The sequence below is a fragment of the Equus caballus genome, chromosome 6 (assembly GCF_041296265.1).
Source record: "Equus caballus isolate H_3958 breed thoroughbred chromosome 6, TB-T2T, whole genome shotgun sequence".
Classification (NCBI taxonomy): domain Eukaryota; kingdom Metazoa; phylum Chordata; class Mammalia; order Perissodactyla; family Equidae; genus Equus; species Equus caballus.
The window spans coordinates 81104103-81130791 of record NC_091689.1 but is presented as its reverse complement, the minus strand read 5'-3'; the positions used below and the strand labels follow the sequence as shown (position 1 = coordinate 81130791).

General features: G+C 35.2%; 1 protein-coding gene across 23 annotated transcripts in view; it reads right to left on the bottom strand.

Annotated features, from left to right (window-relative positions):
• Window positions 1-930: 930 nt before the first annotated feature.
• Window positions 931-26689, bottom strand: part of LARP4 (La ribonucleoprotein 4) — a 179065-nt gene continuing 153306 nt past the window's right edge. For all 23 annotated transcript variants that reach the window (XM_070271388.1, XM_005611172.4, XM_070271380.1 and 20 more), the window contains 8 exons: window positions 20102-20314; window positions 19482-19585; window positions 14207-14419; window positions 13621-13669; window positions 10953-11114; window positions 6823-6947; window positions 6551-6719; window positions 931-5401 (listed from right to left, as the gene is read on the bottom strand). In XM_070271388.1, the coding sequence (XP_070127489.1) occupies window positions 5063-5401; window positions 6551-6719; window positions 6823-6947; window positions 10953-11114; window positions 13621-13669; window positions 14207-14419; window positions 19482-19585; window positions 20102-20314 (1374 nt within the window). In that variant the 3' untranslated portion in view covers window positions 931-5062. The remainder of the gene's footprint in view (window positions 5402-6550; window positions 6720-6822; window positions 6948-10952; window positions 11115-13620; window positions 13670-14206; window positions 14420-19481; window positions 19586-20101; window positions 20315-26689) is intronic.

Sequence of the window (26689 nt, the reverse complement as noted above, 5' to 3'; positions counted from 1 at the left end):
GGCTTTGTTAGCACATAACCCCTGTAAACCTGTTATTACTGGGACCACTTTGCTGATATTAGCTATCTTCATGAAGATAAATAACTATTCATGAGCTGTTTAAAAGGCTACGCTAATGACCTAAGTAATTATCCAAGTGAATGTTTATATTAAATGTTACCTGAATGTATATTATTTACAAACATACTCATATCACATAATTTGGTAGAACAGTAAATATTCCTGACTATTTTTGAGAATTAGAAAATCTAATTTGAAATATTTAAAAGACTTAGATTTCCACTATCAAAAAAAAGTTCATCCTAACTAGACATTTCAAGAATGAACTGTGGCATAATAGCTATGAAATAAAAGTTGAGTTGTCACATTTAGATACCAGCTGTTAAAAAGCCAGAAATTCACAACTCTATTTTTGCCTTATCATAGTGAAAGAAAAAGAAAATCAAAAGACTCATTTAAATTTCCCAGAGAACTTTCCCCTTAAAAAGCTTCCCAAACTCTTTAGCTCTAGGGTTTGACAGAATCAAAGCAAAGATGTGGTTGAAAAGGTAAAGGTAACCCAGTGGTTTTCTCTTGGAAATAAAAGTTTAAAAGCCTAGACATACTCAAGCCAGGCCATAATCTGCCCGATGTAGGCAAAGTCCTTAAAGCTGCACACTGTCGTATGATTTTTCCCCCTTTAATAACTTCTTCTAACACTGAAAGAATTCAAGAAAACCCCAAAATCATAAAGCTGAATCTTCCAGCTCTCTGCCTTCACTTTACAGAGGAAATATCACACATCTCGCACCTGCTCCCCAAAACAAAACAAAAAAAACAGCTGAGACCAGGATAGTGATGAAACCAGAGAGTGGGCAATATATAAATTATCAAAAGGTAAATGCAAGTAGTCATTAGACATAAACCACCTGGAGAAAAGGAAACCAGTCCTGCTTTTTAATAATTTTATTTTTTCTAATTTTGTGTTACTTTAATTTCCCATAGCACCTTGGCAATGTTGAAAACAAAAATACAAATACAAGGATGTACTCATTTTAACATAATATGCATGAGCATATGCCACACCATTTGGGAGGGGGGACAGTTTTGACAACAGGAACAAACCTAAGCAATGGACAAAATAGAAGCCAGATGACTGGTTTTGACCCCCAATCCTGAACATTTAAGAGATGTTACACTCAAGGGACACTTGGATTATGCAACGAAAAAAAATCAATGTTGATGTGGACGTTTCTATATTTATATACTAATCAGTGTTTTGTGTTGCAAAAGGAAAATAAAACCATTTTATTTTATACATAGCCTGCTGATATCTGAATCGTACTTTTAGGAATCGTCTAGGCAACAACTCATAAAAAGTTCTCAGCTTTTAAAAATAAACTTTAAGTTACTTAATAAATGGATGAATTTTGAAAGAAAATTTACTCACCTTGAAAACAAATTCTCTCTCAACTTTTTAAAATGTCTTCATTCAGCTAATGAAAACTGAAATGTCTACGTATCTCCTTGGAAGCCCAGACTAGCTAAATTAGCATATACCAAAGAGCCTAAAATTAAATCAATGGTCACCAAATTGTAAGGAAATATAAAAAATTAGGAAAAAACCCATCATATATTGCAGTTAAGAATTCATAAAAAACCCTCAAAAGGAATATATTGTCCACTTGCATTTTATCTTTCCTGTAAAAACAAACAAAATGGGTACTTTTAAAGTATGGTTAATATACACGGCCAACACAAATATCAGACTTAGTCCCAGTGCTGTTCAACTGTGTCAAAGTAAAACCAGTGGACATGTAAGCCAAAAGACTAAATATTAAGGCCATAACTAATAAAACTGAAAAAGTGTTCAGTAACCTTTAAATACTATTTTCTGCTCCAGCAGATGCTAATACTCCATCATTAAGCCTTCTGCAAAGCCAACCTGGTTACTTAAAAAGAAAAAGGAATGTTAAACAATATTCAAGCTACCTTAATTTTAGGAACCAAAAATAGATAAAAAATCTGCATGTCATTTGATCACATGCAAATTGAGTACGTAAGATGCCAAGAATAACAATAAACCCATATCACTGAAAGATCTTTTCTTCTTCCAAAATCCAGTTGAAAAAATTTAGATGGATCAATTCTTTTGAATGCCAGTATCTATATTTGCAAAAAAGAAATCACTCAGATTACTAGATATCATGAAAACCTTAATTATCAAGATAGAAAAGGGAGACAGGTTTTACAGTATCTCTATATACCTTCTCTATGAAACGCAAGGTGATGAACTTATGTGGCTCTTGTTCTCTTCATGCAGTAAGAACTATGGCAGAAGATCACTGTACCATATACTCAACATCATTTGTATCTACTTTTAGCCTCCAACAACCCAAGGAAGTGTTAAGTCATAAAGATGAAGAGAAAAATTTGACATTTAAATACCTCCTTCTAAAGAAACAAATAAATAGTTGAACTACAATGAACACCCAAACCTCATCAGTTACAGAGTAATGTTTCACACAACTCACAGGCATCATTTAGATAGAAACCTTAAATCTGCTGTAATAAAATAAATGCTAAATAGATACTGTGAATATATATATATTATATATATACACATACACACACACATATTTATTCTTCCCTATACATCCCATCAAAATGGGAACTATTAGCTGTAATGAGGAAAATTTAAAACTGTATTTTATAAGAAATCAAAAAATGGTCATATCCTTAAATTAAATTTCTACTTTCAATAACACGTTGGGCAAAAGCAAGAACACACTTGCTTTCTTCAAAAAGACTCTTTTCTTGTGTTTCAATTAGAACATTTAGTTTTTAGAAGTTGAGTGGACTAAAAGTAAGTCAAACAAGCATACAGTAATACCAGCATACTTGTGTGACACATTATAAAAAAACTAAGGTTTCATTTTAAGTGCAATAATTAAGTTTATAATCCTTACCAAGTGAGTTTTATAAAATGTTTATTCTCTTAAATCCAATGCATTCACAGAGTGTTAACACTTTAAATGTTTATCATTTCCACCAACTGCAGCATTATCTAAGTAAACCAAAATGAGCACTTTTATCATAGATGTAGCCAATGATTATTAATACTTTTTTTTTAAGGACCTAAACTTCCCCCAAATTTCAGCACAGGTAGTTTTATTGTATGTTTCATCTAGCAGATGATTTTAAAAAATAGTGTGTAGAAATCAATAGTTTCAAACTGCTTAAATATATTATACCATGTTATCACTCCACCAAATCAAAAACAATTGCCAAGCTGAACAATAAGTTACAAAGAAATGGTAATTCTGGCTTGTACAGAAATATGCAGTGTTTTCAAAGCTCTGAACAGTTACCTACTAATACAAATTCTCCAAAGCTTAACTTAGAGTTGGAAGATGAATTTCACAGTAATGTAATTTTAACCTCCATTTACATTCATTTTATATATTACTAAGATGTTTACTCTATGTCACAATGGTGCTTTCCAGTGTTCACAATTTACAGTTTCAATTTGTACATATGTAAATTCACTAACATAAGGGACAGTTATTACTATTACAAACTATCCCTAAAAAAATAAAAGAAAACCTCACCTTACATAGAACTCTGAAAATGGTATGACTTAAAAACAGATTAATGCAACATGGTTTTTAATATTTTTAGCCATTTTCTAAACACCAGCATGTAAACTTGCCTATTTAATATGAGAGCTACAACTTTATTCACTGAGAAATTATGTATTAATTTTCTTCAACTATCTTTCTCACCTTAACTCAAAAATCTTGTGATTTGCTAGGTCTGTTTCTGTGTTTTTTCTTTTTGAGAAAGGGAAGGAAAGTGATAAATACATTGTAAACAGAAAAAAGTTGCCCTCAAATTAAGCCTTTAGAAAATTTTTTTTTTTACTTCTACACTATTTAACACTTTAAGAATCAGTTACAATGTCTCATTTTTAACACCAACACAAATAAATTACTGTAGAGTCATTCGTGCCCTACCATTCTGGGACCTAAAGTTCTAAACACATGAAGAGAAGAGTAAAATACTTCAATGTTTGATTCAGAAATTTAGAACAGTTATAGGATTTGACTAGACTGGTCAAGGCAGTTAGAAACATACAGTTCTGTAGGTGGTTGGATATTTTGCTTTTGGGGGTGTGTAGTCAAAGAACAGAGAGTAACAAACCAAGTAACAAAGAAAAAATTGTTTCCTATTTTGGCAGGGGGGAGGGGGTAAATCACAGGGCAGTTAAATCTCTGCAGTCCATCTGACCTGTCCACTCAGATCTAAAATAAGACAAATTTTCAGTTTTTTGAATGACCTCCATTCTTTCCTCAAGTTTCAAACTGATTGGTAGTCACAGCTTGAAGCACAATCAGAGTTTAACAGCATGTTGAAGGAAATATCAGTAAGGTCAGAAAGACAGACTAAATTTCAAACTGGGAAAAAAATCTACTCACGTATTACATTCAGTTTTCAAATCATTTACTAACACGACAAGAGATTTGGCTTCAATCACTCCTGCACACACTCATACCATGACAGGCACCCCAGCCACTGATCTGCTTTGCAACACAAGGCCATATAGGCAGAGACGGCATTCTCCAAGCCAAACTTTAAATAGATTAAAAAAAGTAATTTCTAATTTTACAGAAATGTTTCTTCAAAAAATATTTTCTCTCACTCCCTCATCCCCTATACTGAAGGATGCGTAATATGTTTTTTCCCCAAGCTAAATCTGAACCCTCAAAATTGATTCCAGGCAGAAGATCTCTGCAAATTAAAATCAAAAACAAAAATAGAAAAATTATATTTTTATATATGTATACATATATATATATATTTATACTGATTGGAATCCTCCAGCATTTTAAAATCACGTTAGAGATGAATTTTGGGATTCTACTGTTCACAACTCCAAAATCCATAATGATTTAAGGACGTACTTTCTCCCGTTTCGAAACTTCCTGGCTATCCCCTCCCCTCCAAAACAGTTCAATACAGCCACGGCTCAAGTTTAATGGGAAGAGAGAAGTTTCTGAATAGTTTTGTTTGTTTGTTTGTTTTACTTTGGTGATCTGGGTGGCACATATTGCTCTTTGCCATTACGTCGAGTCACTCCCTGAGGTATAGCCCTATGGCCAAACTGGCGTCTCTGTTCCCTGATTTTTCCAGCTGCTCCCCTGGGAATGGTATTGCCTCGGAAGCCAGCATAATCCTTACTAGCCCTTGCTTCTGGCTTCTCATGCGGTTTCTCAATGGACTTCTCAGGAGTTCCATTCTCTTCATTTTTGGTGGGAGACACTACATTGGAGCGAAGTTCTCGTAATGGCTGCACAAGAACTGGAGATGGCTCTTTAGGGGGTTTCTGGCACACTTCAGCATAACTTAGCTTTCGGGGTTCCTTTGAAGTCAAGACAAGAAACAAAAAAATTATGGTACATGTTCTCTAAATAATAAAATACAAAAAGGATAATGTTAACCACAAGTAAACCAGCAAGTTATCTTCTAGGAAAGGGCAACAGGTAATCTCATACACACTGCTATTGAAGTATACTGATAAAATCTTTAAAAGAAATACATCTGTTGAAAAAAATAAAAAGCCCTGGCAATTTACGTATGATACAATAATTTCACTTGAACAATTTATTTGAAGGATGTTCGTATCAACATTGTTTATAGTGATGATAAAAACTAGAAACAACCTAAATGTCTAACAAGTAAAGATAGATTTAATTAATAATGGTACATCCATATGATGGAGTAAAATAGGACCATTCTCTCTTCCCTGGCTGCAAAGAACCCCAAGAGGGACTCCACAAGAATCTCAGCAGAGCAGTTGGAAACAAATAATATATTAACGTAAGACTAATTAAAAGTCTTAAATACCTCATCTGAAAAAAGGGGACAATAGGAGTCTTGTGAGAATGGGAAAAGGCACGTAAAGTCTTAGCACCGGTCCTAGCATATGGTAGGCATTCAATAATTCATAGCTGCGATTCTATTTTATTATTATTATTATCATTAAAGGACAAGATAAAATGTTCTTAACCTAGAAAAAAGCAACAGCTGTATCAAAATGCTATGGTGAGTGAAAGGATTATAGGTAAATTTTGTGTTTTTCTCCTGCTTTTCCGTATTTTCGTAATTACAAAAATGACTCTGGGAACTGAATAAAAAATGGGAGTGGCCCCTCATGAGTTTCATAGACTTGTAAAGCATCATACAAAAAGGTTTCAAGGCCTCTTTACACTGACCCAAAATGATACATTCATCATCACTTGAATAAAATTTTCCCTTAGCCACATGACCAGAAAAAAAGCAACTAGAAGAAACGGAACGAATAGTAACTTCTTCATTCCCTCAACACTGCTAGTTTCCCATTTCTTTGGAGTGACTTTAAACTCCTTTAGCTTCTTTTTGCTGCAGGCAGCCCCAGTTTGGGTTATTTCCAAATAACTCTACTCTAGCAAAGAGGTATGTGAAAAAAATAATTTCTTATTATTTAATGTATTATTTTTTTTCCTCACATAAACTAAATTCATTAAGTTACCTGTAGGGCAACAGCTACAGCTGCATTTATGTTACTATTACACGGTGAAGCAGTATTTGTCCTCGATGGCTTTGCAGTACTTGGAGAAGAAACTGGTACAGTTGTCTGGTTGGGAACATCCTTCTGAACAGTGGAATCCTCTATTAGATCTTTTTCTTGCTGAGTTATGCTAAGGAAAAAAGAGTTTGACATTAGGCTTAGAAACAGCTGGGCAAGTGATCAGAAGAAAAAATAACTTTAATGTGGAAGATCTTCTATATTGAAACTTGTACCTTAATGCTGGGAGCTCAGCTGTGCATGGAGGACTGGTACTCATACTGAGTTGCTGCGCAGAGGAACAGTCTGTCTGTTCATCCTCCGCAGGCACTGGGCAACTAACTCTCAACTCTTCATTATCCTTAAAGTAAAAATATATTTCAAAATTGCAATTATAAAGACACTTCTCCAAAGAGGACACACAAATGGCCAATAAGCACATAAGAAGATGCTCAACATCATTAGCCAGGAGGGAAAACTACAATGAAATCTACTTCACATTCACTAGGATGGTTATAATCAATAAGACAGGCAGTAAGAAATGTTAGCAATGATATGGAGATTTTGAAACTTTCATACACTAAAGGTAGCAATGTAAAACGGTGCAGCCACTTTGGAAAATAGTCTGGCAATTCCTCAAAAAGTTAAACCAGTTACCCAGCAAATACACTCTTGGGTATATACCCAAGAGAAAACACATGTCTACACAAAAACTTATATACAAATGTGCATAGTAGCATTATTCATAATAGCCAAAAAGTAGGAACCATCTAAAAGTTCATCAACTGGTGAACGGATAAACAAAATGTGGTCTATATCCATACAATGAAATATTAGGGTGCAATGAAAGGAATGAAATACTGACACATGCTACAACAACAGATGAACCTTGAGGACATTATGCTAAGTGAAATAAGTAAGTCACAAAAGGACAATACTGTATGATTCCACTTATATGAGGTACCTAGAGTAGTCAAATTCATACAGACAAAGTAGAATGGTGATTGCCAGGGGCTGAGGGAAGCGGGGAAATGGGAGTTGCTATTTAATGGATACAGCATTTTAGTTTTGCAAGACGAAGAGTTTGGCTGCACAACAATATGAATGTACTTAACACTACTGAACTGTACACACCTAACAATGATTAAGATGGTAAATTTTATGTTATGTGTATTTTACCAAAATTTAAAAAAAGAAAAACAAGAGCTTTAGAAATTAACATTGATTAAAGAAATAAAAATTTCAATAGGTTTAAAAGGTAATATTCAGTAAAACTTTGTAGAAAATATAGACAAGTACAAAGACAAAAATTAGGAAAGCCAAGGGGCTGGCCCCATGGCCGAGTGGTTGGGTTCGCACGCTCTGCTTCGGTGGCCCAGGGTTTCGCCGGTTTGGATCCTGGGCGCAGACATGGCACCGCTCATGGGGCCACATCAGGGCAGCATCCTACATAGCACAACCAGAAGGACCTACAACTAGAATATACGACTATGTACTGGGGGCTCTGGGGAGGAGAAGAAGAAGAAGAGAAAAAAGAAGGTTGTCAACAGATGTTAGCTCAGGTGCCAATGTTAAAAAAAATTTAGGAAAGCCAAAACAAGAAAATCAGAAGTTCAACCTACAAGGTCTAATATCAAATTAAGAGTTCAAGAAAGAGAGTAAAGAAGAGGTGAAGTATTTATCAAAGAGATAACACAGGAAAATCTTACATCATGGAAGGACATGAGTTTCCAGATTGAAAGGGTCCACCAAGCATCCAGTGCAATGAATAAAAAAGGAGTCATAGCAAGACATATCATCATGAAACTTCACAGAATACCAGGGATGAATAAAAAATCCTGAGAGCCACCAGAGAGGGAAAAACAGGCCACAGGAGGATCACAAATCAGAACCATAGGTTTCTGAAAAGAATCTCTGGAAGTTAGATCATTACCTAAGCAAGAGATAAAAAGAAAAAACCAGAAAGGGAAGACTGATAAATATGACCATATTAAAATTAAGAACTAAATTTCACCCACAAACACTAAACTGAAAACAATTATTAGTAATATACATAAGTGATAGGGATCAGTATCCAAAATGCATTAAAAAATCTGTAAGAGATAACCCAAGAGAAAAAATGTACCAAACACCTGAAAGACTCTTTACAAAAGAAGAAACTCATATGGCCAATAAACATGAAAAGATACTTAACCTCAATAGTAATTAAATTTTAAAAGAACATGCTCTATCACTCATCAATTCCACTATGTATATAACCTAGAAATGTTCTTGCTCACATGAACACAAGGTTTGAACATTCATAGCAGTTACTGCTTATAATGGCAAACAGACAAAAACAGCTCAAATGTCCATCAACAGTAGAATGAATGAATAAATGTTATATTCTTAGAATACTATACAACAGTGCAAACTGAACTAGTCATCTGTATCAACAGTGATAACTTTGAAACAATATAGAACAAAAGAAGTAACAGAAGAATACACACTGTACAATTCCACCTATGCAGTGTTCAAAACCAGGCACACTCAACAATACATTGTCTAGGTTAGGGGTTGGTAAATCAAGGCCTGCTGGCCAAATCCAGCCTGTGACTTATGCTGGTTACGGCCTAAGAGCTAAGAATGGTTTGTAAGTTTTTAAAGGGTTTAAAAACAAACAAAATCTAATAGCATATGGATCACAAAGTCTAAAATATTTACTATCTGGCCCTTTACAGAAAAAGTTTCCCAGCCCAGAAAGGTAAAACTATAAAGAAAAGCAAAAAATTATTACTGCAAAGTCACGACAATGTTTATCTCTGAGGGGGAGAAAGGAGAAGAATAGCAAGAACCGTAAATAGGGAGGGGAGAAACATGGCACTGCTAAGATACTGGTGATGTTCATAGTCCACAATTGTGGGATGAGATAACAGGGGGAAGTACACTTTATTATTCTTCTTTAAAAACATATGTATGTGTGTATCAGATCTCACCAAATTTGAGAAGCCATCAATTGTAAAACACACTTACTTTACTATACTACTAAAAAAAACCACTGTCCTTTAAACTATAATAGCTTTTAACTATAAGACATCCTCATTTTCAAATGTGGAAAAAGTCTATCTTAGAATTGACGAAATAACTACAATACTGCATAATTTTTTTAAACAAGGGAAGACAGCGAAATACCTTCAAAATTTCAAGGGAAAATGATTTCTAAGAGAGAATTCTACAGAATTACTGATCCAAGTGTGAGAACAGAAAAACATTTTCAGAATGCAAGATCTCAAGAAATTTATACTAAAAACCACTTATTCAGGAAGCTCGGGAAAGATATGACCCACCCTGATAGGCGAAAGTAAGACAAGAGTAAGGAAAGGATGGGATGCAACAAAGGAGAATAAGGAAAATTCCCAGGATGATGGTGAAGGGAAGTCCCAGGAAGACAGCTGTGCAGAAGGCCAAAGAAAGTATGAGAAGGGAGAAATAATAGTACACTATGATGCTGAGTCATGAAAAAATATGTAATACTGAGATGTGACTTACAAATGATGGCATGTCCTTGTCTAACCAGCAGTTCTTTTCACTTTTTTAGTAATACTAAAATAATGGGGTGCCTTATAACTGATGGTATCCTAGATATGATGAAATACAATATACTGGGAGGATGTGAAAAGTATGTTGGTTTAAGAGAGCTAAATCCTTAGCTTCTAGAATAGAAAGTCAACAGACAACATCTAAAATTGAAAAGTCAAGAAACAGCAGTTATAACCATGTTAATTAGAAATACAGGGATAAATGTCAGGAGAAAAAGCTAGAGCTGAAAGTGGGTGCAGGGGACTACTATTTTTCAATATAAGCCTACATAAACTATGTACATGAATGATTAAAATAAAAATAAAAGTTGAATTAGAAAAAAAGTGGTAGAAAATGAGAAAAATTTGTGTGGCATGAGGATTTAGCATATGGATGGAGGTCTACACTCAAAAATATTGTAGGATGGGGTATCCCTACCTTTTGACTTCAACTCTCATTATCTGAAAGACTGAGTTTACTACACTAGCTGTACTTTACTGAACTCATGTGCATCATTGGTTAATTATAGGCACTTAAGTGGAAATGACACTTTCCATTCAATTTGCATCAATGAGTTCTACCAAGCTGAGCTGACTGATAGAAAGACATGCAAAAGCAAAGAAACATTTTATTGACCCTGTGTAGCTTTATCATAAATCTTTTTACAATAGTCAAAGTATACTGAAAATTCCATAACAACTATGATAGAAATGCATATGAAGTGCAAACAAAATTTTAAATAATAATCCTAAAAACGAAGGCTAAATATGGTCCCATAAGGGAAAAGACTGGATGCTTCAATGTTTACCTTTTCTTTGTAGACACCTTTAACAACATCAGACATCCTACTCTCCAAAACGAGTTCACCTGGCGTTCTTGATGAACTTCCAGGTAAAGGAGGAAAATTTGAGGCTAATAAGTCAAACTTTGGTGTTGGAGCCTTTGCTTCAGCTGTTGAAGGATGGGGTCTCTAAAAGACACAAATCATAAAACAGGTCACACGCCTATCTCATTCTCTAGTCCTGTATCACAGAAGCCGCAAGCTGCAAGAAACAAACAAAACTCCACCCTAACGCACAGAATTGTTCCCCTATAAATTCCTGGCTTCTCATCTCAGTTGAGCTCTCACTAGTCTTTATCAATCTTACTTATCATTAGTCAGCTCCTTCTCCTGTTTCTTGTGCACGCTTTGCCACACTCCTTAAGCCTCATAACCAATCTCCACTATTCTTTGCTTTTTAAATTTGCTGTACCCACTTCCATAACAAAAATAAAAACAAAAAACCCTACCTGATCTAAATTTGTCAGCTTCTTTTCTCTTTCCATACAGTCTCAAGAGTGAACAATATCCTTCCTTGAAAATCTCATCTTTCCCTTCCACCTACCACTCTCCCTATCCTGACAAGCCTCTCACTTGTTTTACCCCTCCCTCTACTTCCTCACCTTTGTACTCATCACTCCACTAAAACTGCTTTGACAAGTCACCAATAGTTCCACAATGCAAAATCTGAGGGACTCTTTTTTCCCCCTGACCTCACTACAGCATTTGGCATAGTAAACCTTTTTTCCCTTGGGAGCTCATTCCTCTCTCACCTTCTGTGATATCTATATCTCTTGATTCTCAGATCTGACAATCATGTGTGCTCTTCTCTCCCTGCCCACTCTTTTTGATGTTATATAGTTACTACTCTTCTCACTTTCCATACTCTTCCTGTGTGATATTCATTATCCACGGCTTCAATGACTACCTATATGCAAACAACACTTAAATCAATCTTTTTTACTTTTTGGCTGCACAACTCTGAAAATTCACCAAAAATCATTGAATTGTACACTTTAAATATTTTCAGCCCAGACCTTTACCTGAAACCCAGACATCCATTTGCCTATCAGCTATCTCCACTCAGATTTCACTTGACTACTTCAAACAACATAATGAATAATGTCATTTTTTTGGCCCAAAGCTACTATGTTCCCCAAGGTTCCATCCTGCCCTAATTTTTATCACTCACTCTACAGAGTCCCCTACATGATCTCATATAACTTTTATGACTTTAATTTACTACGTGTAAGCTTACAAATCCTAAATTTTATCTCCACAGCTAAGGTCTCCCTCCTGTACAATGGCACCTCCACCCTGCCCTTCCTACTGGAAAGCATGCCTGTCTCCTTTCTCTTCACCCCAACCATCAATCCTCAGTCTGGAAATTTTCAACATATTAAATAGACCTCAAACCTAAACTCTCCTCTCTTGCATTGTTCAGGGCCACCTGAGGATTCACGTGGACTATGACAATGGTGTCCTAAAAAAGTTGTTGCCTGAAGTCTCAGGGCTGCCCATGGTATAGAAAGCTATAAATGAAAAACAACACTGTTTTAAAAGGTTCGCAGTTTGCCTTAAGTACTATTCTGTGTTAAACTGCAAGACGTTTTATTCTTTGAAAACAGTTACCTTTTCACTACTTACGCATGTGATATATTATATGTACATATAGTATCCTATATGTATACTACTTATATATGTAAAATAAGCATTACATTACACATTTACAATATAGCTGTAAATTCCAGGCAGGATTTTCTTAAGACCTCCATGTCTTCCTATGCCATTTTTATTCCTCGACTCCTTTTTTGCCCCCAGTTAAGAAACGGCATATATTCACCATGAACAAACCACAAAGAACAAAAATATGAATAATTTGAGGCTAGGTAAGTTAAGATTCAAATAAGAACATGTCTAGAACTATAAATTTTTTTTTATTTATAAGTGATTTTATAAGATTAGTGGATGTAAGAATCAGCAGCAGGTAGGAAAATGTCCCCAAACAATAATTACTAAATAGTATAACAATTTCCAATACTATCCAACAGAGCTTTAAAAGTGAATGATATACCCTATCAGATCAGCAAAAAAATCATACACTCTGAAAGGTTATAGATAAACAGGAACTTGTTTACCGTTTGTGGAGTGAAAAATCAGCACAACCCCCAAAGAAAGCTATTTGGCAACAACTTATTGCACTGTGACCCAGAAATTCCACTTCTAAGGATTCTTCTTCAGATATTATTGCACACAAAGCAAATGATGGTTGTATGAGGTTATCATTGCAATGTTTGGAATAGTACTGTTTGTAAGATCGAAAGATTGAAACTACTTAAATGTCCATTAATAGTCAAATTTTTCAAGGAATATTTTCATATTTTTGATTTTTAAACCATGTGACTATATTAGGTATTCAAGTAATTTTTTAAAAAGTGACCAACACAGGTCAAATCCCTAACTATATGTGTGCTTTAAGGGTGAGTGGTGGTGGATATTTCAGGGTCAAGCACAGGCTCTATTTATCTTTGCCAAAAACTATATGCAATAAAACAAAAACCCAGAAAGGAAAGACAGAACACAAGTCAATGCCATAGTAAATCATAAAAAAACACCCAAAACTCAACAGAGATAATTGGAGGTAAAAAATACTTACTGGCATCCTGTCATCTTCTCGTCGTCTTCGACCTCGGAAAAGAGTTCTCCTTTTAACAATGACAAGAAAAGGGGACAGTGGGAGGGACAACTCATAAGTTTCTTCAAATATATATATTCTATCAAAGATGGGTGAATTTCTGTTTTGAGTATCTGTACTTTCTGAATCTCCATTACTATTAAAAAGATAAATACATATTCTTCTGAAGGGATCCTGAGCTAATCTGCAGAAAACTTCACCTACTACCAGGACCACCACCACCACCACCACCAAATTGAAACTATAATGCAGATGGGATCTTAGAAATCTTTCTAAGTTATTCTTTCCTCAAGGAACTATAAAGAACTTCAGAATAACTTTATAAACCTCTGACTCAGAGCTATATCCAAATGGACACTAAATTTCTCAATAATTATGAAAAACTACTAATTCATATTATGTGAACAACGCATTTATTTAGCATAACCATACACCAATAATTAAGTTAAAACAAAATCACTAGATCATGGGTCTTCAAATATTCACATGACCAAAGAATTTTCATATACCTTTTCTCCCCCTCATATTTATTGTCTTATTTCCTTACCTGCCCCTACCATAGTCCCCATTCTGTTCCATCTGCAAAGCAGGAGTCTCTTTTGGAAGGTAGCTTTGCTCCTGATGCCCTGTTACTGTAGGGTTATGCCGTTCAGTTGGAAAGTTCCTTGAACCAGATCTGTTTAATGGTCCATCCCCCAAAGACACAGAGCCCTCTGTTGACTGTTCTGAACCACTTGATGACCTAAAATGAGGCTTCACACTGTAAGAAATATAAGATCACATACATGAAAGGATAAATCAAGACAGACAGAAAATCTTTCCTCTTAATGGCAGATACTCTGAATAGCCCAAGTTAAAAATTGCCTTCTGCTGTATTCTGATTTTCCATAAATTAAGTTAAACATAAAAGAGTCATGTTGCAAAAACGTAAACCCTTTCATATCCCAGATGGATTACTTTTAAAAGGCAAAGGATTTTTACATCAAAAACAGTTGTTTGGAGAGATTTGGGAGAAGATCCCAAGTTCCTGAAGATAAAGCTAGTTCTACCACAGTATACAGAATTTAACTAGGATTTCAGTTAATTTCTTTAACACCAGCTGCAGTCTTGACACATCTAAATCCGCCAGGCTTTAAGCTTATTAATGAGGCTATGCCATGCATTTTTCAAAGGGGTAACATCACCCTCAAAGGGAGTAAAACTTGGTTCTTAGGGGGTTGGTGGTGGAATCTTAATCTTAGTCATTTGATGTATAAAGCACAGGTCTACATCCATTACATAGAGAGATATATAAAATAATCTCTCATATTAAATTTCCAAGGGGGAACTTAGAAAAAAAAGTCTAAAAAGGTTCTTTAGGAAAGCGACAATAAAAAAAGAGTGAGAAACAGTGGAATATACTAAAATCCCAGCATCTTACTAAGCATCCCTCATTAAATGAAATTAGCTTTTCAATGACCCACATGTGGGACAAAAAACTAGGAAAATGTAATGCAACTAAGAGCCTGGCTTGACTTCATGAATTAAAGTATAGAATCTGGTAAAAACAAAAAAACAAAACAGAAAACCACTTCTAACAAAAGTAGCTTTTTAATTTTGGGTGATGCGTATAAGCACCCAACTCTCCAAAAATGTGTAAGCAGATGAAGCTTAGGAAAAGGACAGAGGATGCAGTTTAATCAATAGTGAAAACATCTAAAGTAAGCCCAAGCAACTGAGGATCTTGGCTCTAAAAAGATTAAACAAGGAAGGAAGAGATTTATATTTAGCCTCTCATTTGCAGTTTATGTACTCTATTTTTTAGTCTATTTTCATGGTTACAAATTTATAATATTAATAACACATTGCCAATTCTTGGTTCTCTGAATAGGTAGTTAAAATCTCATAATAACTATAAGCCCAACAACTAAACATTAATTCCAACAGCAGCTCCAGCTATCCTACTTTACTCTTTTTTTTTTTTAATTTTTTTTATTTATTTATTTTTTAAAGATTTTATTTTTTTCCTTTCTCTCCCCAAAGCCCCCCGGTACATAGTTGTGTATTCTTCGTTGTGGGTTCTTCTAGTTGTGGCATGTGGGACGCTGCCTCAGCGTGGTTCGATGAGCAGTGCCATGTCCGCGCCCAGGATTCGAACTAACGAAGCACTGGGCCGCCTGCAGCAGAGCGCGCGAACTTAACCACTCGGCCACGGGGCCAGCCCCAATCCTACTTTACTCTTTACAGAACATAAAAAATTGTTACTATTATGAAAACTTTTAAAGATAAAAATCAGGCTATAACACTGGGCTGAGTTTCATATAAGATGATACTTTTCCAGATAATTACTTTAGTCACAACGTAGATTTTTAACAGCAATGAAAATTAGAGTATGTCAACTAACATGAAATAATTTTCAAAATATTTATGTTATCCATCACATCTGAAAACAACCTCATGAGAAAGATACGCTGTTTACGTATCTGTTCAGAAGATACCATTCACCTAAATTTTCTCATTACATTTCAATACACCTAACAGACAAGTTATTAGATTTAAACAGCCCTCAGATCTCATAATCTTAACCTTTCACTGAGAGGGACTTAACAATCTCAGTCCAGGCAAAAGAACAAAAGAATGATGAAAGAAATAAGTGATAAAAGACAGAAAGGAAGAAGTAAAGTGACAGAAAGACAAAATATGAAAGATAGAAAAATGCCCAGACTTCTGAAAGTTAGTCCTATTCTCTCTTAGTAGGTCTAGTGATCATCATTGGGCTGTTACAAGGTTAATATAATAAACTGCAAAAGGGCTCTCTAAAAGTTACTTTCTCCTTGACTAATAACTTAAAAATAAAGCTCTGGCACCGGTCACTTCTTAGAAGCAAGAAGGAAACAGGGATTTGGGTTGGTAGTCAAAAAGCTCTTTAGTTTCATTCATAATATTTGCATTTTTATAAGAAGAAAGTATTCATGTATTATTTCTGTAACTAAAAGTTAACAACAATCTGTATTGGTCAAATATATAGAATAGAATTGTACACGAGTGGTTTTGAATAACAAGCAAAATTATACAACTGCCCTGTATCTTCAAAACCATAGGTATACCTCCTTATAAAGCAAAGATGATTTGACTGTCATTCTTGGCTTTCTTGTTGCAATTTCACCAAGAAAGCACAGCAGACAAAAACAAGTAATAATAAAATACCATGACCCATTTCATGTATTTTTTAAGTCATGCATCTGCTAACACTAGTACATTTAGTTAGTCACTAAAAGTTGGTTTTGGTCTACCTCATAACAAGATACCTATTCCACTTAACCGTTTAAAGCAAAATTCACACTTTCAAAACAATGTGAAATCAACAGATACATATTTTTACAAAGGTACTATTTCTTTTCTCTTTTTTTTGCTGAGGAAGAGTCTCCCTGAGCTAACATCTATTGCAATCTTCCTGTTTTTGTATGCGAGCCACTGCCACAGCATTGCCACTGACAGACTAGTGGTGTAGGTGTGCTCCCAGGAACTGAACTCAGGCTGCCAAAGCAGAATGTGCCAAGCTTAACCACTAGGCCACTGGGGATGGCCCACAAAAGTACTATTTCTTTTCTTTTTCTTTTTTTTTTTTGAGGAAGATTAGCCCTAAGCTAACATCTGCTGCCAATGCTCCTCTTTTTGCTGAGGAAGACTGGCCCGGAGCTAACATCCATGCCCATCTTCCTCTACTTTATACGTGGGATGCCTGCCACAGCATGGTTTGCCATGCGGTGCTGTGTCCACACCCAGGATCTGAACCAGCAAAAACCAGACCAGCAAAGTGGAACGTGTGAACTTAACCCCTGCGCCACGGGGCAGGCCCAAAGGTACTATTTCTAATCATGAGAAATCTGTATCTCTTCATAAAGAAAGTTTGTAAATTGTCATTTACTCTAATTGAATTATTTTTAAGAAAAACTTCCAGCTATGGTAGAGGAAAAGGAAATGTACTAATCTCAGGTCTGCTGATAATAACTAGCCATGTAACCCTAGCAAGATATTTTTCCTCTTCAGCTTTCACTTTATCTGTAAAATGAGTTAAAATTGTATCATAACAAAGTTCTTTCCAGATTTAAACATCATTGCCCCCATGTGCTCATGGAAATTAAATAATCTTTTTTGAACAGGATGGGGATTAGCGGATATGTGTGTATTAAGGCTCACTGTACTTTTACTCATGTGTTTGAGCAATACTTGAATTTTGCAATTAATTGTTACTCTATTATCAAACTAAGAGTCATCTACAAGAGCAGAAATTACCTTTTGTTTATAAAAAATCCTCCATTCTTACAATATAAAGAGATCTCATTTGAAACTTCATAAAGCAATAAAAATGTGTATATATAGTAAACTTTTCCTAACATTTAAAAATGATCTTCAAATGCTTTAATCAATTGTGTCAGTTAAAGTGAGTACAAAAATTGTGACTATTAGAGGGTGGTACATATGAATACTTCCAGAATCCACTGAGAAGAGTATATATATTTTTTAACAAAGGAAGATTCAACTTGAGCTAACATCTGTGCCAACCTTCCTTTATTTTGCATGTGTGTTGCCGCCATAGCATGGCTTGATGAATGGTGTAGGTCTGTGCCCAGGAACCAAACCCGGGCTGCCAAAGCAGAACACATCAAACTTAACCACTAGGGCACGAGGCCAGCCCCAAGAATATTTTTTAACACTTTGAGGCTTCTTTCTCAACTGAAGCATGTTTCAGGAAAACCTTAAAAAAAAGAAATAAGTTCCTAAAAGTCATCTTGGGAAAACATATGGCATGTGGTCTCCTTGCCAGAAAGAATCAACTGGGAGAACAAGATCTTGAAAGAGAAAATCACTAAAAAGAAATAATTTTAAAAAACCTCCAAAAGCCAGGAGGTTCACAAAATAAGCAAACAAGAAATAATATATGTGAAACTATTAAATAAATCTTATCTACTATGTGAGCCCTTTTTTCGTTGTTACTCATACTCCATGTCAAGCCATAATATATATCAAATTACTGGAATCATCAGTTAACGTTTACATAAAGAATAATACTTAAGTGACATATCAATATTTTATGATAGCAAACAGTTTAAAGAGTTCTCAATAATTTATTCAGAACACTGTGTTTTAAGTGTAGGCACTGTAGGGAGAGCCAAATCTTGGCTCTGCCAGCTACTAGCTGCTACATGCCTGTAGCCATGGCATTTAACCTTTTATATCTTAATTTCCTCGTCTTTAAATAGATAAAATAACTGCATCTATCTAGAGGATTATGAAAATTAACTGTGATAAAACATGTAAAGCCCTTAAAACAGCTTTAGATATTAAATGCTCAATAAATGTTAGCTATTGTCTATTGTGTGTACACTATAGTTCATGGAAACCATTTCAAAAGTTAATTCTTAAAAATCTTAAATAACTCATATTCCCAGCTTTTATTGCTTAAGTCAGTTAACAATACTTCTATCCTCAAAAAAACTCTCATTCTCCAAATTGTTACCTATTTAACACAGTAAATGGAATTTAGACACTAGGTTTTACATTGTTATCATAAAATATTTTTTTACTCTCTTTATTATTAAAATAATCAGTATATATCGTGTACAATTTCAGTTCCACGTCCTTTTTATAGCCTCTATCAACTCTGAGGTCAAAGTGTGTTTACAAATTCCAGATTAAATCATTCACACACTTCTTGCAAAACAAACAAAAAACTAGTCTTTTTACTGAGTCTGCAAATAAGCATTACTATTAACACAGTAACTCTTTAAGAACTATTAGGAATTGTTTACAATAAATTTCAGCTACAATTTTTATCTTACCGATTTTTTTGGAATGGTCGACCCATATTCACAGCAGCAGTATTTGTTTTATAAGATCCTGGTGAATTAAAGCCATTTACAAAACTACCATTGGGAAAGGGAGCCTAAAAGAAAATTTTAATGTTTAAAAATGATTAATGATAAAGGCAAAATCTGGTATGAAAAGTCATAAGAAACCTCTGATGAACTAACCTACCATCAATTTATTTTACGAGCCAAAAATAATTTTAAACATTTTACTTATTCACTTTTGCAATACTTACTTCAAGTATCACTTGATTTACAGAAGAACCACTAGTTCATTACTTAATAAAGAACATTTCTCTTTGAAAAAGTTTCACAAACTAAAAACATTTCAAATCATTTAGAATTTATCTAGGCTCTTATTTTAATTCACTCAGCAAAATCTAAAGAATAAAATCATAGGACCCAATAGCTCAACCTTTAGTCATATGCATATATTTGGTATGAGGGGTTAGATATCCTTCTCACCACCTAAAAGCCAGAAAGTAACCAGTATCAACACACAACAGAACAAAAAATCATCTCCTACTCTAGCCAATGTCTTCAAATTTCAGTTCGAGGGAAAAAGTTTATTATTCTGCTGGGCTCTCACTTACCAGTGGTGTTTCAAAGTAAGGTGCAGGATTTGGAGACCAAGACTGAGGCATAATACTATAAACCGAGTACTGTTGGTGAGGATTATATACAGGCTGCATAAAGACTGGTGAGGCATACTGTGCTTGAGTTTGAATGGGCTGACTATACATACTGGAATCCATTAATCGATAACCATTCTTAGCAAAAAACGTATTGATGGCTTTTATCCTTGCCTAGAAAGAAGAGGAACACGTTATAATAACAAAGGACTAAGTGCATATTTTCACAAATATATTTAATTTACATTTTAAACATATTTTACATGACTACATTATTTCTGCCTATCGTAGAAAATCAGTAGAGCAAAAGAAAAAGAAATGATTGAAATAGCTTCAATTAATTAAAAAGACTTTTGCATGGCAAATACACAATGAGCAAGGTAAAACCACACAAGTCAAAATAATAAAACTAACTGCAATTTATCATAGACAAGGGAGCTATCATACTAATACATAAATTCTAAAAAAGAGATGAAAAAACCCAACAATCCTATATAGAAATTTGTTAGAGAAATGAACAGAGTTCACAGGAAAAAAAAAGGTAAATAGCTTTTAAACATATGAAAAGATGCTAAAGCTTGCTCTTTAGAAAATTTAATTAAAATTGAATTAATATTTCTCACTTATAAGACTGGCAAAAGTCCAAAGTTTTGACAACATGCTCTATAGATAAGGCTGTGGCAAAGTGGGCACTCTGATACATTGATGATGGACATGCAAATAGCACAACACTTACAAAGGGAAATTTAGCCATGTCTTCCAAAATCACATATGCATTTACCATACTCTTGTCAATCCCACTTCTAGGAATCTTTCCCAAATATACACTAACCAAAAAACAGGTTTAAAAGAAAGGATACACATGGCTATTCACTGACACTATTGTAATGGGGGGTGGGGGAGTGGGGTGGGGAGCTCAACACACACACGAAACACCCCAATAGTCCAAAAAATAGTCCATCCATGGCTGACTACATCATGGTACAGCCACATAACGGAGTATCATGTAGATGTAAAAAGAACTGAGGAATTCCTCTAAATACTATTGTGCAGTGATTTCCAGAATATACTACTGTTTAATAAAAAAGGAAAAAAAACACAAGGCAAGGAGGAGAAGAGTATGTATAGTACTATTGCTCAACTAAGTTAGATGGGGATATGAAGATATACTTGCATACATATATATGTACATGTAAACATGTATTTAATATACTGTGTTTTAGATATTGTACTTTTAAATCAAGCACATACTGAAAATAAAATTTAAAAAATCAGTTTGTAAAAGTTAAAAGCAAAACGAACCTAAATGTGCATCCAACTAGTAATATAACACAGAGAAATCCTAAGTGACTTTGAATCATAAAAAAATAAACTGTTATGAATGTTCCTTAGGAATAAACCACAAGGCAAAGTATGGCAAAAAAAATTTCTTAATTTTTTTTCAGAACTATATTGCTACTGAGATTGTCATTCTGATACTTTTGTGTGTGACTGTGGGACAAAGCAATTCAGTAATTATATTGGGTCACTGAGATTCAAGATTTTCACAAGGGAGGAAAGAGACATAGATGTGAGACCAAAGGATTAAAATCCATTTAGCTTGAATTTAAATTGGAAGCATCCAGTATAAACTCATACTTTTTTCTTAAAAAAAGACAAACCATGTATTTCATAGCTCTGTCCACTGAAAGGCTTAGAAACGACGACCAAACCAGTAGCCACAAGCACTCCTTGTGCCTAGCCAGTGGACTGCAAAACATCATTTCCCCATAAAAGTAACATGGAGACTCTGGAGACTTGGCTGACCTCAGGTCTCTTTGTACAAGAGCCTGGAACATCTTGTCATACTAGAGAGCGAGGAAACCACTGAAAATTAGTAGGGCTATGACAAAAGGACTCTTGAGTCAACTCAAAGAGGCCATACCTCACCAATAAGGACAATAAACACACCAAATATGTTTCAATACTCAAAAAACATCTGAATGGTCATTTGTGAAGGTTGCTAGGGAACCAACACATTATTTCCAAAAACTGGTAATAAAAGCTAGAACCAAGCATTTATCATGCATTTCATATATGAGCTGTACCTCATGGTAATAAAGATTAGGGCAAACTTCTCTTTATACAAGTGTTTCAACTAATAAACGGAAAAAAGATAGCAAAGAAATAGCAACATTGTGGGGCCAGCCTTGTGGCTGAGTGGTTAAGTACACGTGCTCTGCTTTGGCGGCCCAGGGTTTCACCGGTTCGAATCCTGGATGCAGACATGGCACTGCTCATTAAGGCCATGTTGAGGTGGCATCCCACATGCCACAACTAGAAGGACCCACAACTAAAATATACAACTATGTACTTGGGGGATTTGAGGAGAAAAAAATTGAAAAAAAAAAAAAAAAAGAAGATTAGCAACAGTTGTTAGCTCAGGTGCCAATCTAAAAAAAAAAGAAAAAAGAAATTGCAACATTTTGCAATCCTTAATGAATTAATAGATGGAATCAATGATCAGTAGCAGCTACCATAAAAAGAGACACAGCGACATACATGATTTTGTTCTGGCTGCTCCTAAATGAAATCTGATTCTAATCAAGCCTCTAGATCTAGCTACCAACTTGCATGAAATACAGGGGATCATGTTAAACTATACTCAAGAATATAACTAGCCAATTAAAAAATGTGCAAAAGACCTGAATAGACACTTCTCCCAAGAAGATACACGAATGGCCAATACGCACACGAAAAGATGCTCAACATGACTCATCATTAGGGAAATACAAATTAAAACTACAATGAGACACCACTTCACATCCATTATGATGGCTACCATAAAAAGAAAAAAAGAAACAGTGAGTGTTACTGAGGATGTGGAGAAATTAGAACCTTGTGTGCTGTTGGTGGAAATGTAAAATGGAACAGCCACTGTGGAAAACTGCATAAAGGTTCCTCAAAAAATTACAAATAGAATTAATGACCCAGCAATTCCACTCCTGGTTATATATCCAAAAGAAGTGAAAGCAAGGTCTTAAAGAGATATCTGTACACCCATGTCCATAGCAGCACTATTCACAATAGCTAAAATGTGGAAGCAACCAAGTGTCCCTTGTCAGGGGAACGGATAAGCAAATCGTGGTGTACACATACAGTGGAATATTATTCAGCCTTAAAAAGGAAGGAAACTGCAGTATGTTATATGGGTGAACTTTGAAGACACTATGTTAACTGAAATATGCCAGTCACAGAGACAAATACTGTATGATTCCATTTATATGAGATAATTAAAGTAGTCAAAAATCATGAAGACAGAAAGCATAATGGTGGTTGTGAGGGGCTGGGGAGAGGGGAGAACAGGGAGGTTTTTTTTTTTCTTTTGGGGAGTTATTTTTAATAGGTTACAGTTTTAGTTTTACAAGATGAAAAGAGACATGGGGATGGACGGTGGTGATGGCTGCATAACAACGTGACTGCATTTAATATGGCTGCACTGTACACTGAAAAATGGTTAAGATGGTAAATTTTATGCATATGTATCTTAACACACAAAAAGAGAATACAGCTTAAGCGAAATGTATACCCTGAGAAACTCTGTAAGACAAATAACATGGTTATTTCAACATATTCCAAAAAATAGAGGTAAAGGATAAAACTACAGATTTAAAAAAAGAAAAAAACTGGAAACCAGGAAAATGTGAACAGCAACTGCTGTTCAAGAAATTATTGTTCATTTTTTAAAAATCCGTATCTTTAAAAAAAAAAAAAACGAAAGTGGGGGGAGGAGTGCCAGCCCCGTGGCTGAGTGGTTAAGTTCACACGCTCTGCTTTGGCGGCCCAGGGTTTCACCGGTTTGGATCCTGGGTGCAGACATGGCACCACTCATCAGACCATGCTGAGGCGGTGTCCCACACGGCACAACCAGAAGGATCTACAGCTACAATATACAACTACGTACTGGGGGGACTTTGGGGAAAAGAAGAAGAAACAAAAAGAAGATTGGCAACAGATGTTAGCTCAGGGGCCAATCTTAAAAAAAAAAAAAAAAATCCTTATCTTTTAGAGCTACTGTTACTAATTTATTTACAGATAAAATTAAGTTTCAAATTTGTTTCAAAATAATTGGAGGCATAGAAAACTGGGTGGGAATATAGATGAAACAAGACTGGCCATGCTCTATTAATTGTTAAAACTGAGTAACAGGTACACAGTGATTCATTATACTATTTTCTCCACTTTAATATATGTTTGAAATTTCTTGTACTAAGTTAAAAAGAAAAAGGCAAGAAAGAAATGCTCTAAAACTTAGTAAAATAAATCAGACCACTTGTTTATGTACTGACTATGGTTGCTTTTGCACTATAATGGCAGAGTTAAGGAGCTGCAACAAATTACACGACCAGCAGAGTCTGTAACATTCGTTATCTGGTCCTTAAAAGAAAAAGTTTGCTGACCTGTATAATAAAGCTATAATATAAAGATATGAGAGGTTAGATTAGGAATCATAAGCCTCATCAAGTTGTTGAGAATATCAAATGAACACATGTTAAAGCATAAAATTACAACTTTAATAAATGAGTGAAAGGTGTGTTTTATGATCCTTACAGATATAGGCCAGGAATGTCCTCCCCTCAAATTTTAACCAATCGAATAATTAAAAAATCAATAATGGCCAATCATGAAAACTCCTTAAAATATCAAATTGACTTTAACCTGACCTAAAAAAATAATTACAGCTATTGCTTATACTAAAGTAATGTTATAGACTACAGCTTACTTTTAATCTTAAATATTCCATAAGAAACTCAAACCAAGTAAATAACTATTTTCATTTATTTACTTATTTATTTATTTATTTATTTATTGAGGAAGATTAGCCCTGAGCTAACTACTGTCAGTCTTCCTCTTTTTGCTGAGGAAGCCTGGCCCTGAGCTAACATGCATAACCCATCTTCCTCTACTTTATATGTGGGACGCCTACCACAGCATGGCGTGGCCAAGCGGTGCCATGTCCGCACCCAGGATCAGAACTGGTGAACCCCAGGCCGCTGAGAAGTGGAACATGCAAACTTAACCGCTGCACCACTGGGTCAGCCCTATTTTTTAAATGTGGTCCATTAATCAAGAAAATGGCAGCCCAAGGGGCTGGCCCAGTGGCACAGCAGTTAAGTTTGCACGTTCTGCTTCAGAGGCCCAGGATTTGACAGTTCGGATCCCAGGTGCGGACATGGCACCGCTTGGCAAACCATGCTGAGGTAGGCATCCTACATATAAAGTAGAGTAAGATGGGTACAGATGTTAGCTCAGGGCCAGTCTTCCTCAGCAAAAAGAGGAGGATTGGTGGCAGATGCTAGCTCAGGGCTAATCTTCCTCAAAAAAAAAGAAAAGAAAAAATGGTAGCCCAAAGAAACTGATTCCAGGGGCTAGCCCCATGGCTGAATGGTTAAGTTAGCACACTCCGCTTTGGTGGCCCAGGGTTTCACCAGTTTGGATCCCGGGCACAAACCTGGCACTGCTCATCAAGCCATGCTGAAGCAGTGTCCCACACAGCAGAACTAGAAGGACCTACAACTAGAATATACAATTATGTACTGGGAGACTTTGGGGAGAAGAGGGAAAAAAACAGATTTCAAGACGATCCAGGCACTGGAAGCAGTAGACAAAGATTTAATCCAGCTATCATAAATATGTCATGGATAAAAAGGAAATTATGTTCTTAAAGAACTGAACAAAAGGGGAAATCTCAGCAGAGAGAGGGAAACTATTTGTAAAAACGGAAATTCCAGAACACAGCTTGAAGATGAATCCAAATCCACAGAAATTACCCAATCCCAAGAAGAAAAAGAGATCGAAGAAAAATGAACAGAATCTCAGTGACATCAAGCAGTCCAACATACATGTAACTGGAGTCTCAAAAGGAAAAGAGAGAAAATGGCACAGAAAAAGTTTTGGAAAAACTGTAGTTGAAAATGCCAATTTGGTGGAAAACATCTATCTGCAAATTCAAGTTCAGCAGGACAAATGGAAAACCACACCAAGACACACCATAGTCAACTTACTGAAAACCAAAGATAAAACAAAAAATATCTTGACAGCAGGCTAAGAAAAACAACACATTACATACAGAGAAGAACAACAACGCCTCAGAGGCCAGAGGACAATGGAATGTTATATTAAAAGGATGGAAAAAAATTAAAACTATCAATCCAGAATTCTGCATCCATGGACAATACGCATCAAAAATGTGTGTGAAATACAAGACAGTTATAGATAAGGAAACACTAAAAACATTCATCACTAGGATGCACTAGAAGAAACATCAAAGGAAGTTCTTTAGGCTAAAGGGGAACTAATACCAGATAGAACAGATCTATAGGAAGAACAACGAAAACTGTTTTCCTGCCTATTTAAAGAGAAACAAGATGATAAAATGTGAAGCATTTTACCTGAGCTCATACAATAAAAGCTCCACTGGACTCCTTCAGAAGCATATCTCTAGGCCAATCATAATACTTATTGAAGAAATAATTACAAAAAATATTCATGACTTTAGGAAATGTTAGT